The sequence below is a fragment of the Cygnus atratus genome, chromosome 2 (assembly GCF_013377495.2).
Source record: "Cygnus atratus isolate AKBS03 ecotype Queensland, Australia chromosome 2, CAtr_DNAZoo_HiC_assembly, whole genome shotgun sequence".
Taxonomy (NCBI): Eukaryota; Metazoa; Chordata; class Aves; order Anseriformes; family Anatidae; genus Cygnus; species Cygnus atratus.
The window spans coordinates 95,855,797-95,876,672 of record NC_066363.1 but is presented as its reverse complement, the minus strand read 5'-3'; the positions used below and the strand labels follow the sequence as shown (position 1 = coordinate 95,876,672).

At 41.9% G+C, this 20,876-nt stretch overlaps 1 protein-coding gene across 1 annotated transcript in view; it reads right to left on the bottom strand.

Annotated features, from left to right (window-relative positions):
* Positions 1–536: 536 nt before the first annotated feature.
* The window catches only part of TMEFF1 (transmembrane protein with EGF like and two follistatin like domains 1), a 121,813-nt gene continuing 101,473 nt past the window's right edge, over positions 537–20,876 (bottom strand). Inside the window, exons 6-10 of the mRNA XM_035550536.2 lie at positions 13,765–13,913; positions 12,784–12,849; positions 9,004–9,127; positions 3,350–3,508; positions 537–1,693 (exon numbers count right to left, since the gene is read on the bottom strand). Coding sequence (XP_035406429.1) covers positions 1,609–1,693; positions 3,350–3,508; positions 9,004–9,127; positions 12,784–12,849; positions 13,765–13,913 — 583 coding nt within the window. The 3' untranslated portion in view covers positions 537–1,608. The remainder of the gene's footprint in view (positions 1,694–3,349; positions 3,509–9,003; positions 9,128–12,783; positions 12,850–13,764; positions 13,914–20,876) is intronic.

Genomic DNA, 20,876 nt, shown 5'->3' with positions numbered 1-20,876 from the left:
GAAACAATCCTGGCGCTAGTGCACAGTGCCGGCGCGACAGCCGGCTTCAGCCATGCTCACAGGCGGGTGTGGGACGCCGCTCCCGGAGGTGGGACAGATGCTTCTGACCACCAAATGTCCACAGGCGGTGGTTCAGATGCTTTCAGCAACATGAAACCTCTAAAATTAGGAAGCAATGTCTGGAAAGGAGCACACATTTAAAGGGTCACGCTTCTCTACTGATGCAGTTATTAGCGTTAATCCAGGGAAGCTAAGTAACTTACCAACTAAGCAGGCGAGCAAACTCACATATTTTAAGTGATGTGCTTTTGTTTTCGTGTTCCTGAAGTGCTTGCTCTGAGGGAATTCAAAGAGCGCTCATGACAATGAACGCCGGCTGTTTTTCAAGCAGAACAAACTTCAGATCTTCAGCTGCTTACAATTGCCAAGTGGGGTAACAAATAAACACACCAAACCACAGGCAAAATAGTGAAAAGGTTGTATTGTGACATGCTTTTCCAGTTCAAAATGTTGAAAGCGTTTTTTTTTTTGTTTTATTGAACAAATTATTAAATCCTACATGCAAAATTCTGAAAGCCTAAACTACTTGTTAAAACAGCTGAACACATCCTATTCACACTTTATCTCTGGATCTTTCAAACTACAACTAACAGTCTATTAATATAACTATGACCAGCAGACTAATTTGGATGGACTTTCTTAGCTCTTGAAAATACTCTATACAAGAGCACTAGTAATTCATTCACTTTTATTTGTTCTTTTTTTTTTTTTTTAATTTTTATTTTAATCACAAACACTATACAATCTGCATTGTAGGTGTTAAAACATGTATTTTCTTTAAAAAAGTTTAAGAAGTATTAAAACAGCTTCAACAGTGACAAATTAGGCTTTATTCCAATTATTTGTGTTCAATTATTTGACACCAATTTTTAAAACACCTAAATCTACTAAGACCTACTCCTTTTGGACCTGTGCCATCTGCTCTACCAGGTAATTTCCCAAACTAACAAATTTATAATTTTGCCCTTTAAAAATAAATCGTTGGCATTGTTAATGAAGATGGCAGTGCTTAGACCCAGCCCACGTTTTATAAATATGTTACAACTACACACAGCACACAGCTTCACAGTTCATGCGATAGGCAGTGTCTAAAAAATCAGTTACTAACTTCCAAAAACATTTAAATATCTACGGTATTTAAACACAGTGTTTTCTAGTTTCTCATAAGAAAAGTAAGCTGTAAACATTTTTACCTTTAGTTCATGCCTTGTTTGCTAGGTAATGTGGACTTTTTTTTTTTAAAATCTACAACCACTGGTGGAATAAATTTGTGTTCCCAAAAATATTACATTCCATGAATAAAGCACGTCTATTATATAACCATGTGATACAGATACAGAAAATGACCTACCGTATTCAAAAACAGAAAAGTAAAGTTACTAAAACAGTCCATAGCTGTTAGAGCTGATGCTTTCAGAATACAGACCAACATTGTTACACTAAAAATGTTCAAAAATAAGGCCTCTGAAATAAATATTTCCATTCTTTAAAAAAAGATATAATAAAAATGTACATCACATGGTCAATGTAGGTATAAAAATCACTAAGTTAAACCATTCTGGATGATGTATCTGAAGTAAAATGGCCTAGGTTTTGCTTCTGCCGGCGTCCTCTATTGTTTTTGGGGCATTTTCTGTTTAGAAAAAAGAAAGAGAGAGAGAAAAAATATGAATGCTTTTATATATGTCATATAAAATTAAACCTAGCAATACCGAATTGACTTTTTTTTCTATACTCAGCAACAACAAACAGCGTAGTAGCTGTGCTGACTGGGTGAATTCTCCTGCTGTTTGGTACCTGGCTGATATCTGGGGATCCCTGTGGGATCCCAGATCACTCCAGAAGGAGTTCTGCTTGAGACCCAAACCAGCAAGGTCCTATATCCTTCAGCCATGGCCCAGCAAAACACATGCTTTGGTGAATAGCTGCACTGGATTTACTTTTTACACACTTCCAACTTAAAATCCAGTGGAATTTAAGTATAAGATTTAAGACCGGATCAATCAGCATTTGCAGTGCTGGACCTCCAGGTGCTCTGCCCACCTCCAACCCCTTTCTTGGGGCTGGGGTCACAGCTAAGGACTCATAAAAGCCAGCAGTTCTGAGCAGGAAGAGACTTAGCCCACCAGATAGCAGGCAATGCAAGATGAAGCAGTCCTGCTGGGACACAGTGAGACAGCCTGCCCCAGAAAGACTGAGTGTCAGGGACAACTCCCAACTGTTGTAGGGAGGCTGAGAGAGGAGGGCTGCTGAGCCCTCAGCCTTCCCCATTGGTGCTTTGACCAGCAGGGTGTGTGGTAAAAGAGGAGTGGCATCGACTCCATAAGCTGGATGGCTTTTTATACGTGCAAGGATGTGTTAGATGTGTGTGCTTACACCTGGTACACTGAACCTTACAAGAGAGATAGGAAGGAGGCCTATATTGTTTGTTCATAGGGGTGTCAGTCCACATCACTAAGCTTGGAAAGCCATGCACTAATGCTGCAGCAGTAAGTTCTATGACTCTGCATAAGCAGACCTGGAAGAGTGAAGGAAGTGACAGGTAAGTCGAGGAGGAAAAGGCAAAGTTTGCCATGGATGCCCAGATGTAGGATTTAAATTCTTCACGCACCTACTATGTAACTAAATCATCCTTAATCCAGCCCAGAGCCCCCAGTTCTTATTGGATTCAAATCCCTGATGAGCAGACTGAATCCCTTTTCATCAAAATGAATCCATGACTCGTATCTCAGTTTTCACACAGAGCGAGACCCTGAGACAACCCAGAAACTTAAACTCTGTGCTTATGCATCTTCACATTTCATAAAATAGGTTCCCATGGAGAGTGCCTAAAAAAGGCACTTGCTGCACATTGATTTTCAGGAAGCATATATGGTGTGAGGGAGACTTCTCTCCCTGTGTAACACCATTTACAGCTGTACTGCAGGGAACAGCAATGTGTCAACCTCTCTGGTTTCACTGGGCGGGAGGGGGAACCATATCTTCTATAAGATATCATCAATGCTTGAATAACTCCATGAAGGTCTAACACAGTAGCTGACCTTTTGAATATGTTTCAAGGCTGACCTGTTCTGCTGGGTAGCTGTTCTGGGGATTCAGACAGGTCACTGGTGGTTTGTGAATTTAAATTAACGTGTGTTTTGTGACAAAAATGGCAATAGGTTTCTTTTACTCGGGTATTTTAGAATATATGTTTATGCACATAAAAATTCAAGAAGGAAAAGATTTAACTACAGAAAAAGCATTTACATACAATGCATAATTTTACACTGTTTTGGTATTTACCTACCTTGTTATGCACATGACAATTGCAACTATAATGGCAATCTGTACAGCTCCAATTATTGCTGCAATAAGGACATGCGTAAGCTTTTGTCTACTTGGGACAACATAAAGAATACTAAAGTCTGTCTTTTCACAGTGCTGTCCAGTATATCCTGATTCACACCTGAAAAACAAAAGCAATATTTTATGGCGTATGTAATTTGGCAGCAGCCCAGTCATTTTGCAGATGAAATAAGGAGTCCAAGCTGTGGGATGAAAAAGCCCAGTAATCACGGCAGTGACAGAGGAGAGAAACACCCTCTTTGGTGCCATCACTGCTGCTGCAGTGGCTCAGGACGTATCACTTTCTGAAGCCTAAAATGAAATTTAGAGAGCACAGCCACACAGAAGAGCTGAGATTCTGCCTGCTCTGTGAACAAATGGATGGATTTGGATTGTGGTTGGAAAAGAGCTAGTGAGAAGGTGGAGGTGCAGTAACACTTGTGCTGGAGAATGGTTTGGATTTCTGGGGCAAGAGGAGAGACAGAAAGGGGAGTCTCTTCTCTCCTGGATAAGGTTATCAGTGGCCCTCTCTGAAGACACACCTGCATGATAAAGGCCGTAGTTTGGCAAAAGAAGTATGTGGGATGGTTGTTAGATTGGGCAACATTTAGGAAGAATAAAGCAATTAGATGAGACAAGTAAACTGACTAGATGGAGCAAAGCAGTATGCTCAGGGAACTCAGCAGCAATGTCAATATGAGCAAGGAGTGAAAGAAGGAAGAAAATCTTTGAAACTGGGGGAAAAGGACGATGCTTCTTCAAGCTGCAGCCTTTGGACGTGGAATCCTACAAAACCTATTGGAAAAGATCAGTATCAAGACCCCTCCTGCCTTGTCCCTGAACTAAAGTCTTTTCCAATTTTTCTCTACACTACCTACCTCCTACCCTGAGCCACCAAGAATTTCAGGGTAAATGTGCTTCACAGAGGTCAGGTTATCCCCCTTGCTGACTGCAAAGAAAAGTCAAGGAGACTCACAGCTGGCCAGCTCATCCAGATGGCTTGCACAGTTCCCTCAGGGGAAACCGAGCTCCCTTGCAGGACACTAATGGGAGAAAACCCAATAACCCACAACTGCTTATGTGAGAATTCATGGAAGACTGCATAAAAATTGGTTAGGGGTAGGGGAGGAATGGCAGGAGACAGAAGAGGAGCTGCTGTAAATGGTATCTTGCCTGAGCAAACCAGCAGAGAGCTCAATGAGAAACTTAGCAGAGGCTGCTCCCAATGGCAACGCATGTGTGCAGGGCGAGCAAGATGTGCCAGTGGTGAAGGTGACAGTGAAAAAGTGCTCTGGAACAATTCGTGTTGCAAGCAGAGAAAGGCTAATGCACAGCAAGGAAAGGCAAGAGCTACCCCAGCTACCCCAACAAGTGCTGTAGCCTGCCGAACCAAGGGCTACTGCTCACATCTCTGAACAAAAGCTTTTAATCTTTTCTCCTCTTACCAGTTTGGGTAGGGAGAACTAATGAAAACCCTCACCTTTCATGTAGAAGTACAAACCTGTGACTGCTTGTTTTAAAGGCTTGCTTACAAGCACAGGAGTAGCAAGTTCCTTGTACAGCTATCCTTTAAAACCAACTGGTGTGAACTCATCATTAAGGACAACTGAATCATACAGTTGGCCTCCAGCTCTACAGCAGAAAGAAAAGAACTACTGCCACAGACACAAAAACACTTCTTTTGTAATCTGGATCAGAGAAGTCTGAAAGCAATGCAGAATCGGTCTCACCCATCCAAAAGCTTTGTGCTAGAGTAGGAGTTAATTCTGTTTGGAGGGACAAAATTACTCCCCAGACCTTCCTACAGCTGCTTAGGCAACTTCTAATCTCCCTTTGCATGCAGGAATAACTGTTGGGGTTTTCATGTTCGTAATCTTGTGACTTTACTTTCTCCAGCCATAAGCTGCTATGTGAGATGTTTAGGTTCAAACATGAAGCAAGTTCCAGTAAAAGCAGAGTTATTAAATAAAAGCCCCAATTTACCGTAAGCAAGCTTGGCAATTGCTAGGACAGGAATCGAGAAAAAATGTATGCTAGCATACAGTAACATGGACAGTGGGATTGAGTGCACCCTCAGCAAGTTTGCTGATGGCACCAAGCTGTGTGATGCCGTTGACACGCTGGAGGGAAGGGATGGCATCCAGAGGGACCTGGGCAGGCTTGAGAGGTGGGCCTGTGCGAACATGATGAGGTTCAACAAGGCCAAGTGCAAGGTCCTGTACCTGGGCCGGGGCAATCCCAAGCAGAAATACAGGCTGGGTGGAGAATGGATTGAGAGCAGCCCTGAGGAGAAGGACCTGGAGGTGTTGGTTGATGAGAAGCTCAACATGAGCCTGCAATGTGTGCTTACAGCCCAGAAAGCCAAACAAATCCTGGGCTGCATCAAAAGCAATGTGGCCAGCAGGGTGAGGGAGGTGATTCTCCTCCTCTATTCTGCTCTCCTGAGACCCCACCTGGAGTCCTGCGTTCAGCTCTGGGGTCCCCAGCACAAGGAGGACATGGACCTATCAAAACAAGTCCAGAGGAGGGCCACAAAGAAGATTAAAGGGCTGGAGCACCTCTCCTGTGAAGACAGGCTGAGGGAGTTGAGGTAATTTAGCCTAGAGAAGAAAAGGCTCTGGGGAGACCTTATAGCAGTGCCTTATATTCCAGTGCCTAAAGGGGGCCTACAGGAAAGCTGGGGAGGGACTCTGTGTCAGGGAGAGTAGGGATCGGACAAAGGGGAATGACTTTTAAACTAAAAGAGGGTAGATTAAATCAGATATTATGAAGAAATTCTTTACTCAGAGGGTGGTGAGGCACTGGCACAAGTTGCCCAGAGAGGCTGTGGATGTTCCGTCCCTGGAGGTGTTCAAGGCCAGGTTGCATGGGGCTTTGGGCAACCTGGTCTAGTGGGTGGCATTCATGCCTATGGCAGGGTGATTGCAAATGGATGGTCTTTGAGGTCCTTTTCAACCCAAACAATTCTATGATTCTGTCCAAGGAGAAACAATAAAAAAGCAGACTTCATGCAAGTGAAGAATTCTGCTTTGTTACTTTGCTTTTATTTTCATTAAAGAAGATAACAGCCGAAGTGTGATCAATGTGAGAATTGCTTTAAAGCACAGGAGACAAAACAAAGCAGAGGAAGCACAAGTAATTCAAATACATTTCCTCAGAAACACTGAAGTGACAGGAAATTATTTCTGAGAAATATTGAATGGATATTCAGGACTATTGAATTCCTGCAAAGCAGAAGTGCTTGTGTTAAGAACTATGTTGGTAGTGGGGGGAAGTACTATGCAATAGTTTAAGCTGCCTGGTAAATGGGCAGAACAGATTTTAAGGCATTAATATATAGCATGATAGACAGAGGTCAGCAAGGATTCATCAAAGTATGCTGATCAGTCAATTAATGGAGTTAGCATAATGAAGATTAGAATTCTTTGCCAGGGATGAACTATACCTTCCTGACGCAGCCTGATGCAAATACAGGGCAGAACTGTACTGCACAAAGGAGGCAGCAGGAGATAGACCAGATCCCAGCTGTGCAAAAGCTGCTAAACTAAATATTGTGCAATTAGCTACTACAAAGCCTTCCTATTACCCGCCTGCTGGCAGTTCTATAGGGCTGCTGTACAATGAGCATGGAGATGCATTGTCCTCAGTGAAACTGCAAGTCAAAATTTGCTCTGCACAGGTATTTTTTGCAGTTTTGTAGGTCATCTGATACACCACATATGCCACTCCCTGGAAATGAGGACCAAATTAAACAGTGTATAAGTTAGATGTGCATGAGAATGCAATGCATTTAAAAATAACAATCTGCCCTTGGCATTCATCATTATATTTTCCTTATCTAGAAAGAGAGCTTTTTTCTTTGTTAGAAGCACTTGGTTTCTGTGGTAGATTGCTGACCGTCTGAAAGAAATCTTATTTCCTTAATAACTCACTGCTCCAGTAAAAAGCACACATACAAGTATAAGAACACAAGTATTTAAATAGCCAAAAAAGTCCAAAGGAGATCTGGTACTTAGGGTCTAGAACTGACAGTCAGAATTTCTTGGCTGGAATCCTGTGTGGTTTGTTGTGCTGGGTCCAGTGCCGAGACTGTTCAGGCTTAAATAATAAGCTGTTTATATAAATAACTGAAGGTAGTAATAGTAAATTTAATTATAAAGTAGAATTTAAAGAGACAGTATATTAATTAAATTCATTAAAATGTTAACTATCCGTACCTTAAATTAATAATAAATATTTAATTGATAGACTAGTAATTGAATCACAAACAAATAAATGGCTATTTATGATAGAACTAATCAGGAAAAAAAAACACATTTGGGAAATAAAAAAAAAACAAAAAACAGAAAAAAAACTGTTAATTCAGCCAGGAATGATTTCCTTGAAGTACCTCCAATTTGAAAATGTTGAGGACAAATCCATAAGAAATTGTGTTAAACACAGCTCTGCATCAAAAGATTACTGTACTCAAATACTGCTGCCTCAAGCCCACCAAGATGATGTCTGGGATGTACCTTGTTTCCCAAGAGAAACAAAGGTGTGTTGGCCTCTCTTGATTTTGGCCAAAGAAAGGAAATACAGTCCTATCAGAAAGCTGAAAATAAACAAGAAAAGTCTTCTGGTGGGAAAAGTGAAATACAAGTTTCAAATGGCTAAGTCAACAACCGTACAGGATCTTCTTTTTGGGCTTCCTGATTTCCGGTCAGTCTGAAAACTGTTAAATCTTGGCAGAGGAAAAAAAAAACTAACTATACTTGCTCGATAAAGATCAGGGGAGAAAATGTGAGAGGATCTAATGGATTTACAGCTGAAGTTTCCAAAGCAAAGGATAGCAAAGACTTATAGCATCTTCAGCCACATTAATTTGGAAGTTCAAGCTTGCAAGTGAAACCTCCTGACAAGTAACGCACTACATGTTATTACAATGCAGCCTTTTTCTGTTAATATTTTTTAAATATATATTTTTTTAATTTTTAAAAAGAACAAAGAGGTAGAACTTGGTGAAATTAAAAAAAAAAAATTACTCAGGAGCTAAGGAGATAAAATGGAAAATTCTCATTTCTTGAGAAACAGTGGCTTAATACTAAGCTGCTAGATTATACTCTACACAAGAAATGCGGGCTAAAGAATATTTGTAATTTTATACTCTCTACATAAAACATATTATTGTGAAAAAGGCAAAAAATATTAAAAATACTGATACTCCAGAGTGTTTATGCCAAGAGCAATAAAATGTATAGCTAGCACAAGAACAGACTGAGAGGTCAATGAGGAAATTGCAGTCATCCAGGAAAGCCATGCAAGGCAGTGTTTATTGTTGCTGTTTTTCCTTCTTTTTTTTTTTTTTCTTGATTTAGGGTTAAAAATAAGAAGCCAACACTAAGGCCTCAGAGAGATTCAGCTTCTGACTACCTGCACCTGAGTGGCCAAACCCTTCCTGAGTGCTGTCTTCCGCACAACTGCTGCAGCTGTGTGCTGCCCACAGCACAGGCATGTGGCTTCTGTGCCCCTGCTTAGATAACTGCAAACTGATACATGCTGTAATTATGTCTAGAGAGCATTTTGATTAAGCATTATAGCAATTTCAAGCATATTTTGTAGGCATTCAAGACTTACCGGCAGGAAGCCTTCTGAGTGGAATAAATGAATTCACATTTTCCGTGTATACAGTAGCCATTGAAGCTTTCTGAACAAGGTATGTGGTTTCCAACATAAATGTCTTCTCTTTGATCACTGGCATCTTAAAAGGAAAGATACATAAAAAATTAGAAATGGTGTGTGATATTTATTAAAAAATCTCAACCAAGAATAGCTGAGAAATGTCCTTAAAAGCTCATTGTCAATAACTAAATACAGAATAATGAAGCAAAGTCTTAAGGGTGAAGTTTCGGAGACACCTGCAGAGATTTGGTAGAATGCATCACACTGAAAAATGATCCTCAGAGACATCAGAAATTGCTTTTTTTGTCAGGTTTCTTGAAAGGAGAAAAATATTCATGACAGAAACAACCCGATGCAGGATGATCAGCAGAAGTTGTCAGTGGCATTGTAGCAAAGAGCTAATAGATAAGCACATAAAGCCTACTCCCATGTCTAAACAGAGGGAAAAGACCTGAAGGTTTAGAATGAAGTATCTTTACTGGGTAGAAAACAACCAGATAAAGCCCTGTTCTGACTGGTATCACCAGCTGTTACAGCTGAAATTGAACATATTACAGCTGTCTTCCTAGGGAAGTGTGTTTACAAAGAGGGAACCTCAAAATAATGCAATGAGCTTAAAATACTCATTCTGTTGGGAAACATATTGGGTCTGACTATGAAGGCGTTAACTTTCTTCACGGCAGCCCCTGTGGTGCTTCGTTCTGGATTAGTGGCTGAAGCAGTGTTGATAACACAACAGTGTGTTGGCTGTTGCTGCAGGGGGTTTGTGCAACTGAAAGGCCTTCTCTTCTTCCTACTCTGCCCTCCACTCCCCTTGAGTAACCTGGGCGTGGACAAGAGCCTTGGAGGGGACACAGCCAGGACAGCTGACCCAAATTGACCAAAGGGGTATTTTGTACCATATGACATGGATGCCATCGTGCTCTGCAATAGAAACTGGGGTTTTGGTCTTCCCAAGGTAGCAGTTGTTCACAGACTGGTTGGGCATCAGTCAGCTGGTGGGATGTTGTGAGTGATGGCCTTTGCATCACTTGTTTCTCTCTCTCTCTTTTTTTTTTTTTTTAGTCTCTTTTATTAAACTGTTTTTACCTTGAGCAATGTGTTTTTCTCACTTGTGCTCTTCCAGTTCTCTCCGACATCCTGCTGAGGGAGGGAGAGGGTCAATGAGCAGCTGGTGGGTGTTTAGCTGCTGGCCAAGGCAGCCCAGCAGAGGAAGACAGTCCCTTCTGCACCAAGGCCTGCTGTACATCTGTCACATGGCTAAAATTATCTAAAGCTGCATACATTTTCAACCATTTCCCCCCACATTGTTCTGTAAAGAAGTCCTAAATACAGAACTTGAAATTTCATAATGAACTTCTCTAAAGTGCTGGGATCTAAAGTTTTGGATGTAATTGTGGAATTATTCTCATTTCCATGGCAATAGACTATGGCACCACAAATACAAGATTATAATGAACTGCAGGTGCAAAGCAAAAAGGGAGTGTGAAGAAGAACTCTCTTATACATTTGCAGGTAATCCAAATAACACTAGAAAGAAAGAGAATGTATTTACGCAGAAAAAGATAAAAAATAAAAAGGCATACTGTTGTTTTAGGTTTCCTCTGAATATTTTATGGAATATTTTCCGATTTGTTCCAGGAAAAAAATAAAAAATCTAAATATGAGAGGTTTCAGATATAAGGAAGCCTGTTGGTTCAAGCTATGCTTCAAAGATACAGAAGACTTGATGCAAGGGAAGGACATGACAATATATCTGATATTTCCCTGTTGGAATAGATTACATTGCGGTATGTCCAAGAGGAGAACACTGGTTCATCCCAAAACTGTTGCCTCTCTCCTCCTCCAAGCAGCTAATTACTGTTGTATCTGTCCCAGTCAGAGGCTAGTAATAAGGTACATACAATTATATTAGTCCTGTCCAGATGGCTGCTCCGTGTCTGTTTTTAATGTATACATGAATGCAGAACATGGGGCCCAGTGACAGATGCGTCCCCTGGAAGGTGGCCAGGTAGCCACAGCCACCCAAATCAGCACACCCAAATGTATGCTAAGCAAAGAGATGATGTCAAATGCAGGAGGTGATTCCTAGAATAAGATAGACATTTAGCCACTCATCTATGGGAATCAATTTTTAACCTGAGAGCCAGCCAGACTGCTTCAAAGTGAGAGATATTGAAAGAGTGATCAGATACAAAAGTTCAGATGTTTCACCAGAAGGAAGAGGCATGCACAGAAACTGAAACTCTGATGCCCGTCTTGGCAGGACAAAAACAGCAGTCCAGCTGAGTCAGGGAAGAGAGATATTTCCGATGTATCTTTATGTAGATTCTCGTACTGCAGGAGAAGGAGACAGCCCTGTCCATGGTTCTCAGAACTAAGAGATACTGTACATTCAGAGGAGAGGGTTTGACAAGAGTAACAGGCAGTACTTTGAAGCAAAAGCAAATGGATAGAAGAGTGGCCTGTTCTCTTATCCTGGAAGAAAAAGACATTCAAAGTACTTCATTTCAGGCTCTCACTGTCTAAAAAGACTTGACTACCACATAAAAAAATATTCAAAACAATTTTTTTTCATGATGTGCTCCCTTTATGCACATCATTTGCTGAACATGAGACTGCATAAACTATATCCAATGCTCTTCCTACTTACTAGATTTCAAGGACAATTTATATGCAGTGAATAAAAGGCTGTAACTTCTTCCAGATAGGACCCAAAGACTGTGCTTCATTAATCACATAATAAGATGTATATTCTACTCAGTGCCTTTTACGCTTTCACAATATAAGTGAAAATCGACATTACATCATTCCAGCTGGTAATAATATGGAGTGAAAATAAGAGAATTTGTGAAAAAGGAAAAATGCACAGGGCTTTTTGGCAATGAATGGGTTTTCAGGAAGAACACATGGAAAGTCTAAAGCCATGGCTGAATGGATTTACTCTGCAAGGCCATGGGAGTGCAAAGCAAGTATAATGAGACAAAAAATTAAAGGCCAGCACTAACAGAGAAGGTAACAGTGTTATTTGTGAGAGAAGAGGGTGGAGGCAAGGTTAGTACCTATGCAGATCTGCTCTTTGGCGATAACTTGAGAGAGACAGAGGTGTTTTGTCCTGGCCAGCAACACTTTGAGCTATAGCCATGATATGCAAAGGCATATTTACTCTGAGAATGCCCCTGACACAAAGGAGGTGCTAACATGTAAAATAACTGAGCAGAAAGCAAAACTCTGTCTTATTTTGTTTATCCTAAGAAATTAATTCATAGAGGTAAAACATATTTAACCAATGTAATTTAGCATCTTGATTTACATGAAAGATACTAAGATGACCAAACAAATACAGAATCTGCCAGTTTTGTGTTTTTTTTTTTCAGAAGTTTTCAGAAGATGTAGGGTCACAGGGGGGTTGTGTCATTTCATCAGGAATGTCACAGCCTGGCATCTTGCAGTAAAGGCATTTTCACAGCACTTGGCAGGGGTCTAATCCTGTGACTGCCGAGTAGGGGTGGTGAGCAGCCGAGCATCTTAGAGGAATACAGCAGGCAAAATTCACAAATCCCACATATCTCCTTCTTGCCAGCCTTGCAATGACAGTGCTGCAAGAAAAAAGCTGTTCACGCGTCTGTCTTGGTTACAGAAATCAAAGCTGTAAGGCAGACAAGAAGGGACCTTCACGCTGTCTTTTCTCATCTTGTGAAACTGTAACCAAACAGCACAAAGCCAACACGATACCTTTCACCTCTGGCCGATACTGCATGCCGTCGTCTTTCTTTCCAACTGCGTTTGTGTCGTCTGCTTCTGGATGATAAATAAATGCATGGATAGGTATTAGGAAAGGCTTATTTCCAGACCACTGCATACATGTCATTAAGAAGTCAAAATAATAGTCAAAGAAGTATTTTAACTGCAATAGAAGCAGACATAGTCCTTCCACACATACAACCAGGACAGTATCAAGTAGAGTCAACAACCCCAGCCTCTAGACCAATACAGGGCACACCTCAGCCTGTAGGTTTTGAACAAAATCTCTTCCATGGTATTGAGGCTAGCTTATTTTGGTTCAGAGACCTTTTTTTTTTTTTTTTTTTTTTAACCATCTGAGTTACAGATCTAGAGGTAGCCAGCAAAAGGATGGTAGAATCTTGTTGTTTCTATGAGATGTCCTAAATGCGATTGCCTTGGTCTGGCTGAACCCAAGACCCCAAAATGGAAGAGTCCTCAACATGATCAACAACACACAGGGTAGCAGTCTAAGGGTTTCAGTGGGCCTTTCCAACACTGGAAAAGGAAGCGAGTAAGTAGTCGTGCAATTGGGGCCTGACTTTACTCACCTTGGAAGTACATTGTACAGCCCCAGCAGCAACAGTGAGCATTTCCCTCATATCACATTCCCTTTTCTCTCCTGCTTCTTACTAACCCCTCCTGTAAGGCTATTGCATAGGTTCTCCTAAGACCTTTTGCTGTCTTTTCAAGTAACAGCAGCCAAAGGAAGGAAAAGTTAACATAAATATACCACATCGTATATATGTAGTGTAAACATACATCTACATGGGGAAAACTAAAATACAGGTGGGGAGTTCACTGATAGCGAGAAAAACTAAAATACGATTCGCTGCTAGCTGGATCAGTGAGTTCTAATTTAAAATGGAAAAGCTCTACCAAGCTTATTTATGTCAGAATTTATGTTTATCAGAGAAAGAAGATTAAACCTACCTGAGCAGTGTCCAAGATGCCTGATGTCGATCTGTTCTTGCCTCAGACAGGATGCTTCTCTAACAAAGCATGGATTGTTATATGAACTTCCATCAGAAGCACAGACAGGATTAAAACTGTATCCACTGCAGTCTATATTGCATACACACCTGGTAATTGAAACAACAAAACAAAATTGACATCCAGCAAGCAGAAAGTAAGGAATGTTGAGTCTTGAGTAAACACTAGCTGACACATTAATACTAGCTTCCTTCACACAGGAGAAGAGCAGGTTCCTCGAGGATGCTGAAGAACTTGCTTACACCTCAGGTTTCCAAGCAAAGTTTACAGAATCATGAATAAATGCCTCAGTGTGCTTTTTAATAATGTAGTGAAGTTTCTTGTCATTTTACTATGATATCAGTCTCATTGATTAACAACCAAAAAATGGTAACACATTGCTAGGAAGATTTACTACATGAATAAAAGAATTTGTGTTTTCTGTCCTCAAGTGTGAACAAAAGCAGATTAATATGCCACTTTTTGGGCACTGTCAGGTTCCCTAAGGAGCAGGGGAAGAAGAAAAGGACTCCCATTTCTGCTAAACGGTTAAAGGAGGTTTTCTATATATATAAAATACACATATAAATAAATATATATATTTCAGGGGCTGAACAAAATCAGTATGCTTGGTCAACTGTGTTATTTCAACAAGACATTCATTCATACCATTGAAAGTTAATGGTGGGTTCGTTATGTTGTCTTTAAAACAGAATTATGAGATCTAAATTATTACGTGTTGCATCCGAGCAAAATTTTGATCGTGTTAGACAAAGCATTTTCCATATAATTTGCAACTACGGATCATAAATCAGAAGTCAGAAAAAAAGATCTATCATGGAGCTGGTCCCTAACCACCCAAACATAGGGGAGACAAAGGCTTGTCTAAGGCTCTGGCTTGCCTGTTTTCAGCTTGATGGTTCTGCTGCCCCAACAAGAGGTTCAGAAATTTGGCATGTGTGAACAGCACCGGAAAACTTTCCAATCTTCCAAGCCCCGACCCTCTTATTTATTTTACTCAATATATTATTTTTTATCTGAACCTCTTGTTTTAAATTTGCTTCACATCGCTCTGCAAGGCCTTCAAGAAGTGTGGCTGCAGGACAGAGGAGGCAGTGGTGCTGTGAGAGCAAGAAGGAGGTGAGAGCTCTGCATCTTCTGAGGAAGGCGTGCTGTCCTCTCCTTGCCAGAAAGCTCCACTTAGGGCACATGTGCTCTGACTGCCAGGAGCTGCCACTAGCTTAATCTCGACTCATTCTTGTAAGATGCAGGGTGGGAAAAAAAGCAAGCTATCTACTTGCCAGGATTTTTTATGTTCTTTCCAGCTGTTCCAGATACAATTAAATGATTAAACAGATGTGTGTGTGCCTCAAGTCCATAACAAATCTTGCAGCAGAACCTAATTCCATGCTGCAAAAACACTGAAGGTGGCCAGTGTGCCTTTTTCTCTTCTCTCTTTCCATGACCACATTTTGCTTCTATATTATCTATGTCTTTAAAGATACTACATTTCCCAGTAATATTTCAAACCCGTGAACTTCAGATTCTTGCTAGACAAATGAGCATCTCTAGTACAAATGGATTTTTATGTGCGCCTTCCGACAGTTAAAAACTGCCCCAGCAATGAGTAACACATTGAGTCTACACATCTTAGGGACCCACCTCAAATTCCTCTTGAAGTCCCTAAATATCAACAGGATTAAGGTATTACTTTTTCTTTTTTTTTTTTTTAATATATATATTATTATTATATTACTTTTTTTTTTTTTTAAAGAAATGGGAACTCAGCATGGTTATAAACATTAGGCCCAAGAAAGGAAGTACTATTTTGTTTATATGCTCCCACATGACTTTATGCTCAATAAGCCTAATGAAGAGTTTATTAGTTTATATGCAAATAAAAGGCATGTAGCTCAGCAGTTGTGCACAGTTAAAGAATGAAGCTAACAGAGAGCTAGTCCCCATTTGTGTGGCACTGCCTATGTGCTTACTCAGGAATCACTGCTGCACCTGTGTGCCCATCCTTATCCCATTTATTTATATCTCCAGACAAATTCCATCTGTGTTTCTATACCCAGACAGCTCAGTTCTGTCTGTGGTCATCATCCAAGGTCCATAGCTCCCTACTTACTGTTGGTTCTTGTCAGTCCTTGTGACAAATAAGGCAACTTTTGATATCATTTTTTTTTCTTTCTCATGGTGACATTACAGGTTAGAGTTAAAATTGTTTGGAAACTGCTTGCATTTCCAAGCTTTGTTGTGTTCAGACTTAACACCTAGTGTTAAAAGCGTACTTTCTTATGATTGCAAAATGCTTGTTTTGGGAGTGAATTCCTAGCTGTTAACCTCAGATTACCAATAATCACTCCTAGCCTTAACTCCAACCACATAGCTAACGTACAACAATTTCTTATCATTACTTAAAATTTACATCTAGGTATAGGAAAAGAAAAGAAAGCAAAACAACAACAACAACAGAGGAAAGGTTGTGCTACTTCTGTCAGGACTTGGACAGCATGAAGCAACAGAAACTCACCAACCAGCCGTAATGGACTTATAACTGCTCCGTGTCCTTCAAGCAGAACAGAACTGTGGATTGCCAGAGGGTCCCCAGTGAGGTCTGTTGTGGTCTTGAGGTTTGATAAACCATCAGCACCATCATCCCACCCCGAAGGCACTTTCTGTCACAGGCCCTGCACAGCAAACTGCTCAGAGTGGGTCTGGGCCCAACCAGGCTTTACGTGAGAACCACTGAGATCAGGGCATTTACACCCTGCCCAGTTACCCCACAGCCTCCCTCATGTGCTGCCTGGGCAGGGCAGCATTGGCTAGGTCTTCAATGCCCTTCCACACAGGAAGGTTGGGCAGAAGGTGGTGGTGGTTCCTATCCAGCTACTGCTCAACTGGCTGCTGGCTGTCACCAGCCACTGATGGCCAAGCTGCTTGGCAAAACCAACTGAAGTCCAGGAGCATCTCCTGGCATGGGCCTCCCTCACCTCCAGGATCTGTCCCTGACTCCAGGATCTTCCCATCCTCATCCCAGGATCCTTCTTCTTTCCAAGACCATTTTCCTTCAGGACCTATCTGTGGTGGTTTTACCCAGCTGGGCAGCCAAACTCCACCACAACCTCACTCTCACTTCCCATCCTCAAAAGAAGAGAGGGGGAAGACGAAAGTATGTTGAAAATAAAAAAAGGCTCATGGGTTGAGATCAGATAATTTAATTAAGAGGAAAAGAAAGAGGGGAAAAGCAAGCAAAGACTGTGCAGAAGCACAAAGAGAAGAAAAAATTATTCTCTACTTCCCACCAATGAGCGATGCCTGGCCACATTCTGGAAAGGAGGGCCTCAATAAGTGTAGTGATTCTTTGGGAGGACAGACCTCTTCATAACGAGAGCTCCCCCTCTCCTTCCCCTTTCCCACCTTTTATTGCTGAGTGTACCCCTTTGGTCAGTTTAGGCCAGCTGCCCTGGTGATGTCGCCTCTCCACCTCTTGCCCACCCCCAGCCCACTGGCTCTGGGGGGTTGGAGGGAGTCTTGATGTTGAGCCAGCACTGCTCAGCTATAGGCAAAACATTGGTGTGATACCAGAGCTGTTCTAGCTACAAGTGCAGAGAACAACACTGTATGGGATGCTGTGGGGAAAGTTAACTCCATCCCAGCCAGACACAGTACCCCCTCTTCTGTCCAGAGCCCAAATCCTTGGTTTCTCAGTCTAGATACACCATCTGCAGGAGTGCAATGCACCATCATCTTCCTTGGGGCTCTGTACAGAAGAGATGCCACCTCTGGGTGGCATCTCTCTGGATGCCACAACTGGGGCATTCTGCTATTTGGTGTGCACTGCCACAGAGGAGGTGGCTGTCTTGGCAAGGGTAGATTTCCCATCAACAGGTGGAGACACCCTGCACCTCCAGCACAGAAGGTGCGTGGTGGGATGATGTGACAAGGCGCATGGATGAGTAGCTCAGGAGGTTGAGCCTTGAGCCTCTCAGGCGAATGCCACTCTGACAGCTATGTTTATTCCTCGGGAGTGACCCTACAGTGGGATCAGGAAGGCTCTTGGGAAAGAAAACCCCAAATCATGCAAATTTTCACAAAGAGTAATTATTCAAAAGTTGTTATTGTGAAAGCTTCCACAACAAAAATGTGACGGCACTTTTCACCTGCACCACAGTGTCTTTCTCCTAGCTCTTAGTCACTTATTACTGCTTAAAGGAGTAACTTCCAGCAACAGTTGTCTAAAGTCCAGCAGTTGTCCAGGCATAACCTATTGTGTGAAGCTGATTTTGTGTGAAGCTGATCTTGAACTGATAAAAGTGCAGATGAGCGTAGCAAAGTATGCATCAAAAATAATAAAAAAGCAACGAAGAAAGCCTCCTCTGTTCCCCCAGTTGCTTTTTCAAAGTGTCAGTCTTACCCCAGACTTGCCAAAGCCATGCCATCTTGGGTAAGTCAATCATCTCGTCCCAATACAGGTTGAGACTGTGGCAAGATCTTAGACCTACTGCTGGTTCTGGGTGTTTTGCCACCATCACTTGGAGGACTGCACAGCTCCAAGGGCCCGGGCGGTTATAGGACAGAGGCCACATTCCACATGGTTGTGGATATCCTTTCCATCTGGGGAGGTAGGATGGCTGACCTTCAGAGATCGACAGAGGTACCTCCACATCTTATGGTGGATTCAACTCCATGGGCTGCACGCTGTCTTCTGGCTGACAAGCATGCCTGGGCACCATGCTCTGGACTGGCCAAATGGGTTGCCTTCGACCCACAAAGCTTTTCTTCAGGCCAGGGTGCCAAACCATGGGGCCGTCCACTTCCATGCCTATGTCCCATGCCACTGTCTGGTTGATTTCTGGCATGCCTGGGCACTGTGCTGTCCTCATTTTGGCTAGGATAGAGTTAATTTTCCTCCTAGTAGCTGGTAGGGTGCTGTGTTTGGGATTTAGGATGACAATAATGTTGATGACACCCTGATGTTTTAATTGTTGCAGAGCAGTGCTTACACCAAGCCAAGGACTTTTCGGCTTCTCACACTGCCCTGCCAGCGGGCAGGCTAGGGGTGCAGCAGGAACTGGGAGGGGACAGACCCAGGACAGCTGACCCAAATTGGCCAAAGGGTTATTCCATACCATATGGCGTCATGCTGAACAAGTAATATGGGGGGCCTGGCTGGAGGGGGACAGGGAGGTGGGGGTACTGGCTGCTCAGGGATAGGCTGGGAATCAGTCAGCGGGTGGTGAGCAATTGCATCGTGCATCGCTTGTTTTGTACACATTAGTAGCAGTAGTACTATTATCATCATTGTTATTTTCCTTTATTTTCTGTCCTAATAAACTGTCCTTATCTCAACCCACAGGCTTTCATATTTTTTTCCTGCTTCTCTGACAGTGGGATGATCACCTCCCTGGTCCTGCTGGCTACACTATGCCTGATACAAGCCAGGATGCCGTTGGCCTTCTTGGCCACCTGGTCACAGTGCTGGCTCATGTTCAGGTGAGCGTCGACCAACACCCCCAGATCCTTTTCCTATGCACAGCTTCCCAGCCGTTCTGCCCCAAGCCTGTAGCTCTGCATGGGGTTGTTGTGGCCAAAGTGCAGGACCCGGCATCTAGCCACGTTGAACCTCATTCCACTGGCTTCTGCCCATTGACCCATCCTTTCCAGGTCCCTCTGCAGGGCCTTCCTACTCTCCAGCAGATCGACACTTCCCCCCAAATTGTTTTTGTCTGCACCAACTCATACAACACTCAGATGGCTATGGTTCTTGCTTTTTTTCAAGATATACTTCCTACTGGTTTTAACCAAGAGGCTTGAAACAGATACTTAGTCTCCAAGTTGATGTCTTTCTAGAGAGGGTTGCTGCTTAGTGTCCTCAGCACTTTTTCCTCCACCTTTTCCCTTGTTTATTCTTGGAAAGTTAACAGGATGTATGCAGATGTTACCCTAATGTGCCAGGGTGTAAAGAAAGAAACTTATCTTTGTCACTTGTCAGCAGACAGCTGACATCCTAAAGAAGATGGCACCAACTTGCTTTTCAGAATCAAAGAGAGGTTCAGTTTTCCTGTGATAAAGTACTTTTTGAAGTTGAATGTGCATCATTCATGAAGATCATTACTTAAGCAGAATAGCAGTTGAATTTCCATAAAGAACAAATCGATATACCAACCAAACAAAAAGAAAGGTGTTTTCAAATAAGTAAAACTGAGAATGCACAGCTCATTTATAAGGGGCTACCAGGTGTAACAAAGAAAACTTGTTTAGTAAAATGATGTGACATATTTGAAACAAGCTCAGGCTGTAAGGGCACTTGCTGTTATCAGTAAATTAATTAGATCCCCAGAGATAAGAAACACATTTCAAGGCTCCTTTTTGTTTTCAGGCTTTAAGGTGCACATTATTTGATGGAAATTCTGCCTGCTTAAAACTATGGTGGATTCAAAGAAAAGAGGAAAAGCATTATATGTTTGTGGAGTGGACTTGGCTACTGAGAGAGGCAAGCCATCCCAACTAACAGTGCAGGCTGCATCTAGGATTTTCCACAAATGTATTTTTCTGGATGGACTTCACAGAGAGTACTCCTTGCTATCGCTTTCCAGTATAATGCAATAGTAAGCTTTCTCAGCTATTTGTTGGCATGTCTGTTTACAAATATGGAATGGAAATAAAAGAATAAAGCAAAGTGTATGAAATGCAAATAGACAGGTAAGTGTATGCTTGATGGAGTAAATTTAGCTGAACTGAAATAGCAGGGGTGTTGCAATTGCAGTTAAGAAGATAACAGTGTGATAAAAGCAAATGAAGGATTACCTTGTGTTTGATGTTTCTTCCCTTGTGTGTAATTCTTCACAGATGAAACATGAACCAAGAAAATCTGGATTTCAAAGTGATTTCTCTACCTATTCAACTAGAGCGGAATGTTCATTAGTTGTTTTTTTTTGATTGGTTGGTTGTTTTTTTTTTTTTTGGTGGTTGGTTTTTTGTTTTGTTTTGGTTTTAATCCTTTTGTGGCACTGAGAATAGAAGGCCAAGAGAAGTAGATCTCAGTTTGGCAAGCTTCTGTGTCCTGC